This window comes from Chenopodium album, chromosome 24 (assembly GCF_948465745.1).
Source record: "Chenopodium album chromosome 24, dcCheAlbu1.1, whole genome shotgun sequence".
Taxonomy (NCBI): domain Eukaryota; kingdom Viridiplantae; phylum Streptophyta; class Magnoliopsida; order Caryophyllales; family Amaranthaceae; genus Chenopodium; species Chenopodium album.
This window is the reverse complement of record NC_137857.1, coordinates 28,352,956-28,360,671: the sequence shown is the minus strand read 5'-3', so window position 1 is coordinate 28,360,671 and position 7,716 is coordinate 28,352,956. Positions and strand designations below refer to the sequence as shown.

Below are 7,716 nucleotides of genomic sequence, written 5' to 3'. Positions count from 1 at the left end.
GGTAAGACCTCATTAATGGGGAGATAAATGACACTCTTTTTCTCACTTTCTCTCTCTTACTTACCTTCTTCTCTTATACACTTTCTGACTTTATCATCGGAGTGGTTATCCCCGGATCACCCCGGGGTTAGCTAACTTCTTCTCATTGTGTAGGTTCTCAGCTTGCCGATAGGAGTATCAGGATCTCAGGTCCGAATTCTTGGGGAAGTCAGGATCAGACTGAAACAATTTGGCGCTAGAAGGAGGGGACAGTTGATCACTTCTATCGCCTAAGAACCTTACACAAAAACATTCATATAACAACGATAACCATGGCCGGAAACAATGGAATACCAGTAGAACAACCCCAGGTGGAAATAGTAGATGAAACCCATACCCTAGAGGGTAATCAATTTCATGTGCCGATAACTCCCCTTGCAGGAGGAGGGGAGGCAGAGGATCCTATGGCGGCATTCACTCCAGATGAGTTGGAAACAGCCGCAAGGGTGATGAGTGCAATGAGTAGGAAGAGAAAGGAGGCTGAGGCGGCACGGGCTGAAAGAGAAGCTGCCCAGGCCGATAGAGGAACATCGCACCGTCACCAGGAGGAACAACACAATCAGTTGGAGAACTCGTCGAGGAGACCCCGACATGAGTCGCCGGTAAGATCGCATACAACATCACGGCGGGTTGAACAATCCTCAAGTCACGTTGTGAGTACTGGAACTCAGCAGCAGAGAAGTTCACAAGTAGAGGGTCAAGCAGTACACACAGTGGTGCAGTTAAGGGCATCTCCATTTGCCCAGCACATCTTGGATCAGCCAATGGAAAAGGTGAAAATGCCGACTTGTAGGTATGATGGAAGAGGGGATCCGGCAAGATTCATAACGTCCTATGAGGGACACATGATGTTATACACTAACTCGGATGCAGTCTGGTGTAAAGTCTTTCCGACAACTCTGATTGGGGCTGCAGCCGATTGGTTTAACAACCTTGAAGTCGGGTCAGTAGATAGCTTTGAAAGATTGACTGAGATGTTTGTAGGTCAGTATGTCAGTAACAGTGTGAGGCAGAGAACCTCTGGAGAATTGATGGCTGTGGAGCAGAAACCGGATGAGTCTTTGAGGGATTATATCAGGCGATTTAACAATGAGGCAAACACCATTCCGAAATTGCAACAGGAAATAGCTGTGATGGCTTTAATGAATGGATTGATTGATTCGGACTTTAAGAGATATCTTACAAGGAAGAACCTGCCGACGTTGGCATCGGCATTCAGCAAAGCTCATGATTATATAAAGAGTGAGGAATTAATGAAGACAAGTAGCAGACATGTCACTGCCGGAAAGGGGCAAAGTTAGTATGAAGGGACCTCGTCTGGAGGAAGCAGGCCGAGAGCTCCTGCCCCAGGAAGGGGAGGAGGAAGTCGGCAAGATTCCAGACCGACAAGGCTGCCAATGAGATATAGCACCTACACTCCCTTGAATACACCAAGGGCGGCAATCTACTCAGTAAACCAGAACAGAGAAGATTGGTCGAGGCCGATTCCCATGAAGGCAAGGCCAAGGGATGTGAAGAAGTATTGTATGTTCCATAGGGATGTGGGACATTATACGGAGGAGTGTACACAATTGAAGGACAACATTGAGGAGTTGATCAGAAAAGGGCACTTAACACAATACCGGTTGAATGCAAGCAGGAATCAGCAACCGGCACAAGCAGTTGAGAGGCAACAGATAGAAGCAAGGCCCGAAAGAACACAAGGAAGAATAGTCCGACAAGGGGATGCAGGAATACCACCGTTATCTACAGGAAGGGTAGATGTGATAACGGGGGGACCGATCCATGGAGGGACGATTAGTGGGGAAAAGAAGCATTTGGCGGAGCACCGTCATCTGGTTTGTGCTTTGGATGTAGACAACCGTCCTCGGCCGGCGTCAATACCACAAGTTGTGTTTACAGAGGAAGATGCACGAGGTGTAGTGTTCCCGCACGACGATCCGTTAGTCCTGATAACCAAGATAAATGGGGCTGACATCAAAAGAGTACTAGTAGATGGGGATAGTTCAGCAAATGTGTTGTTTGTGCAAGCTTTTAATGAGATGAATATAGGAAGGCAATACTTGAAGTCGGTATCGTATCTAGTGATCGGGTTTAATGGGTCGACTGTAAGGCTAGAAGGGAGCATTGTGTTGCCCGTAAGGATGGGTGGACCACAGGCAAGAGATGTGATGGCAGAGTTTCTAGTGGTGGATGTTAAGTCGGCTTACAACGCAATTATCGGCAGACCGATAATTCACGACATGCAGGCCGTTGTGTCAACTTACCATCCAGCAATAGCCTATGTGTCGAATTTAGGTGCTGTGGAGAAAGTGTATGGGGGTCAGGTTATGTCAAAAGCTTGTTATGTTACAGCTTTGAAGAACCCAGTTGGTAGTGTTACGATACCATGTAACCCAATAAGGGAAGGTGAGCCGACAGTTCAGGATTTAACCATGAAAAACTTTGATGTAAGACCTGAGGAAACACCAAGGCCGTTACCGGGGGGAGAAACCGTCCAAGTTGAACTGCAACCAGGTGACCCGAGTAGGACAGTGAAGGTTGGGGCTGATATGGATGTGGACACTAGGTGTAACCTGATAAGCTTGCTGCGTGAAAATGCCGACGTCTTTGCGTTCTCGGCCAGTGAGATGCCGGGAATACATCCAGAAGTAATGGAGCATAAGTTGAATGTTGACAGAAAGTTCAGGCCGATAAGGCAAAAGAAGCGCAATTTCTCAACTGAGAAAATAGAAGCAATACAAGCTGAAGTAAATAAACTTCTAGCGGCAGGGTTCATTGAGCCTTGCACATATCCAGAATGGTTGGAAAATGTAGTAATGGTGAGAAAGCCGACAGGGAAATGGCGAATGTGCGTGGATTTTACAGATTTGAATAAAGCTTGCCCTAAGGATTGCTACCCGTTACCCCGGATAGATAGGCTGGTAGACTCAACCTCTGGTCATGCTATGCTTAGCTTTCTAGATGCATTTTCAGGGTATCATCGGGTCAGCATGCATAAGGCTGATAGAAATAAAACGGCTTTTATAACAAATGTAGGCGTATACTGTTATAAAGCAATGCCGTTTGGGTTGAAAAATGCAGGGGCAACCTACCAGAAGTTGGTAGACAAGATTTTTGAGAAGCAGAAGGGGCGTAATGTAGAGGTGTATGTGGATGATACGATAGTAAAGAGCAAGGAAAAAGGAGACCACATAGCAGATCTGAGAGAGACATTTGGAACTTTGAGGAAATATCAAATGAAGTTGAATCCGGAGAAGTGCATTTTTGGGGTGAGATCAGGGAAGTTTCTAGGCTTCATGGTCAGTGAACGGGGAATAGATGCCAATCCAGATAAGGTGAATGCGGTTCTTCAAATGAAACAACCAAAAACCATTCGTGATATACAGAGATTAACTGGCAGGATGGCAGGGTTAACTAGGTTTATCAGCAAATCGGCTGATAAAGCACTTCCGTTTTTTATGGTACTAAGAAAGAATAAGGCATTTGAGTGGGGAAAAGAACAAAGTGATGCCTTAGAAGTAGTAAGGAGTCATCTTAGATCTCTTCCCACAATTGTCAGGCCTGAGAAGGGAGAAGTGTTGCAGTTATACATCTCGGCATCGCCAAAAACGGTAGCAGTCGTTTTGTTAGTGGAAAGAAGAAGACAACAACAGCCGATTTACTTTGTCAGTCATGTTTTGAATGCGGCAGAACGCAGATATCCAGTAATAGAGAAAATGGCGTTAGCAGTAATAATGGCATCCAGGAAGTTGAGGCCATACTTTGATGCACACCCGATAGAGGTGCTCACCAATCATCCCTTAGAGAAATCATTGCGCAAAATGGATACATCTGGTAGATTACTGGCATGGGCAGTTGAGTTGTCGGAGTATGAAATAAGTTACAAGCCCAGAACGTCAATTAAGGCTCAAGCATTATCAGATTTTATTGTTGAAACCACATACACAGATGAAGAAGAGGAGTTGGGAACATGGCAGGTATCAGTTGATGGATCAGCCACAGCAACGGGGGCAGGGGCTGGAATTGTGATAACGGCTCCAGATGGGAAAATGTTTGAATACGCCATGAAATTTAAGTTCAAGGCAACAAATAATGAGGCTGAGTATGAAGCTGCGGTAGCCGGAATGCAGTTGTCAATAGCAGCAGAAGCAAAACGGCTTGTTCTGACAACTGATTCCCAGCTGGTATCAAGTCAATTCAGTGGGGAATATGAAACCCGAGAACCAGCAATGGTGAAATATTTGGAAAAGATGAAGCAATTAGCAGCTCAGTTGCAGTACTTTGAGATCAACTAGTTCCGAGATTGAAAAACGCTCAGGCAGATGCGCTAGCAAGGTTAGCAAGTTCAAGTTTTAACGACTTGGAAAGGACAGTCATGGTGGAGGTTTTAAAGCAGAGAAGTATAGATGAGATGTCGGCGGATGTATTATGTGTTGATGTTGGGAATCAATGGTACGATAAAATATTGGCATACATCGTTCATGGTGTAGGGCCGACAGATAAAGGAGAGCTGAAAAGACTGCGAAAGGATAGTGTATGGTTCGTTATGTACCAAGGCCAGTTATACAAAAGGGGGTTTTCACTGCCATTGCAGAGATGTATAACGGATTTTGAATCAGCAAGGTTAATAGAAGAATTGCACGAGGGAAGCTGTGGTAACCATCTCGGAGCAAGAGCCTTGTCTAGGGAAGCAATGAGAAGGGGATACTACTGGCCGACATTGAATGCATATGCAACGGCTTATGTTAAAAAATGCGAGAAGTGTCAAAAGTTTGCCCCAGTTATCAACTTGCCTCCAAATGATCTAAATCCGATACTAAATCCAATCCCTTTTGCCCAATGGGGGATGGATATAGTAGGCCCGTTCCCATCGGCCACGGGTGGAAGAAAATTTCTGATAGTGGGAATTGATTACTTCACAAAGTGGATAGAAGCAGAACCAGTAACGAAGATAACGGCATCGGAAGTAAAAAAGTTTATATGGAAAAACATCTTCACAAGGTTTGGGTTGCCAATGGCGATGGTTTTTGATCATGGGACCCAATTTGACTGTAAGCCAGTCAAAGATCTCTTAATGATGTACAAGGTGAAATTTTCTTATGCAGCAGTATGCCATCCACAGTCTAACGGCCAGGCAGAGGCAGCAAATAAGCAAATTGTGACAGCGATCAAGAAAAAGATTGAAGATGCAAAAGGTTTGTGGGCAGATTTGATACCGGAGATATTATGGGCAAACAGAACAACAATAAGAGAAGCCACAGGTGAATCGCCTTATACTCTGGTTTTTGGAACAGAGGCAGTCATACCAGCAGAAGTTGGGTTGCCGACATTTAGGGTTCAACATTACTGTGAAGACCAAAATGATTTACTCCTACGACAACAGTTAGATTTCTTGCCAGAGCTAAGAGAAAAGGCAGCAGTTAAGTCAGCTGCATTTAAGGAAAGAATGTCAAGAGCCTATAACAGAAGAGTATCTCATCGGCCGTTAAGTAAAGGAGATCTGGTACTACGAAGAACAGCAGCAACCGGTAAAGGGAATGAAGATGGAAAGCTGACTGCAAGTTGGGAAGGACCTTATCGGATTAGAGATGTCGTCATCCAAGGATCGTTTTATCTGGAAACTTTAGATGGGACACCCCTAAAAAATGTATGGAACTCGGCTGTATTGAAGAAATACTATGTGTAATATACAATTTTTATATGAAGCTGATATCAAGAAAGATATCGGTAATGAATGAAGAAATATTCAAACAACGTGTGTTGGAAAAGGCATCCTCCATTTAACAGAACACCGTTAAATGGGACGAACAGCTCAAAACCGCTTCCGTGAAGTTAATAGATATACAACCTGATCAGTTGTATACGTTAACTCACGAGGTTGCTGGTTCAAAATATAATACCGGCCAAATCAATTCGAGTATACGCCGATATGAGGCGTAGCTCAGAAAATGATCGCTGAGAGGGTACCTGACTGGCTGAAATAGCAAAGCAGTAGGTGACCGAGGTTATAATCTGAACCAGCAACAACCATTTACTGCTCAGTATACATAGATCTAATATGAACTATGTATACTGGGGGGAGTAAGGAATCATATAGTACTTGTGATAACAACAGTGTATTGTTAACTGATACTTGTGATGTCTATAGTACGATGAAGGATGTCGGGTATCAGACAAACCACCAGGTAAGTCTTTAATTTTTGCAATCTTTTACAAATTATAATTTGTAAGGCAAAAAAGTTATCATAACATTGTAAAAAAAAAAGAGAAAAAGGGAAAAATAGAAAGAGATAAGCAAAAACAACACAGTTATGATAAGGGGCGTAAAAATTTGCAGACAGTTAGCAAATAATGGAAATAAAAATAAGTTTACATAGTAGATAAAGTTGACAATCGACAGGCATCACCACAAAAAAGGGGTATATGCCGATAAAACAGCATTGTCAAAGTAAAATGTTAACACATGCAAAAGACAATAAAAGAGTTACAACTGATAAGGCCCAATAATACAAGACCCACAAGAAGATGTCGGTGATGACTGCCCGCCCCTTCAAGCTTGTGCATTCTCAGACATTGGTGAATCCAAAATGCTGGGATTTCTGGGGCCGTCATCAGCAGTTGGTGCCAGGTTATACAAGTCCTCTTCAGAAAATTGCTGCGCCTCGAAGCCGGAAGGGATCTTGTAGGCTTCCTCACCGAAAGCCTTTTCAACCTTGGCCCAATCATCCTTTTTCCAACCGGCGGCGTGGGCAACACATCTCTGAGCAGCTATCCAACCTCCATCAAAACGATCTTGGAGCTTGGAGCAGAACTCGTCAGAGGCTATATAACGGCCGACCGCTCTCTGACGAATACCAGGTTTGTCAGCTTCCATTTTTTGAACCTTTTCTTCAAGGCTCTTAATTTTAACTCTGGCATCCTGGAGATCTTTTTCAACCGAGGGAAGGCGCTCAACGGCCTTATTCTTCTCGGTGATTTGAGTCTTCAGACTCTGCACCTCTAGCTCGAGGCTGGCAACCCGCCCCGCCTTAATCCTCAGTTCCGACATCTCCTTGTCGTCCTTCTCTTTTATTTTCTTCAAATCATCCAAGGCTTTTTCAGCATTAGCAATGACTTCCTGCATGGCACTTTCACTGGAGGAGGCCTGATGATGTTTCTCCTGATAGTAACGGTACATCTCAACCAGCTCTGTGTCAGACATGACGGCCTACAAAAAAAAATAATAATAATATGTATATAGTAAAAATAAATCAATAAGTAAATAAATGAGGGTTAAGAGTTAAACGAACATTGTAAGTACGTGACAAAGACGAGAACATAACATAAAAATATGAAAAAGGGAAGAAAAGATACCTTCATCATGTTATGCATATGAGCAGCAGCAAGGGGGCCGATTGGGCCAGCAGGTCTGTCCATCGGCAGCGTTAGGTTGCTCAGGAGCCGATAACCGAGATTTCCACCTTGCATTGGATCATCGGTAATCATAGATTCGTTCCGGCCGACATCCATAACAGGTTGCCAACGATCTCCGGAATGGCCAGCAGGGACGGCGAATCCCTTCAAAACTTCATCTGGAAACCTTCCAGAGACTCGTTCAATCCATTGATTGGACCGATAAGTCAGGGCCGGAATGCTGGAATCTGACCCAACCGTAGTAGGAGCGATTATGGTGGT

General features: G+C 44.1%; 2 protein-coding genes across 2 annotated transcripts; both read left to right on the top strand.

The window, feature by feature from the left end:
• The first annotated feature begins 311 nt into the window (after nt 1-311).
• LOC145610754 (uncharacterized) lies at nt 312-4,337 on the top strand. Its single transcript, XM_081666052.1, has 5 exons — nt 312-812; nt 1,029-1,335; nt 1,897-3,377; nt 3,429-3,971; nt 4,119-4,337. The coding sequence occupies exons 1-5, from the start codon at nt 312-314 to the stop codon at nt 4,335-4,337; spliced, it is 3,051 nt and encodes a 1,016-aa protein (XP_081522178.1).
• Nucleotides 4,338-4,417: 80 nt separating this feature from the next.
• On the top strand, nt 4,418-6,387 carry LOC145610753 (uncharacterized). Its single transcript, XM_081666051.1, has 4 exons — nt 4,418-4,897; nt 5,129-5,377; nt 6,191-6,227; nt 6,380-6,387. The coding sequence occupies exons 1-4, from the start codon at nt 4,418-4,420 to the stop codon at nt 6,385-6,387; spliced, it is 774 nt and encodes a 257-aa protein (XP_081522177.1).
• Nucleotides 6,388-7,716: the final 1,329 nt, after the last annotated feature.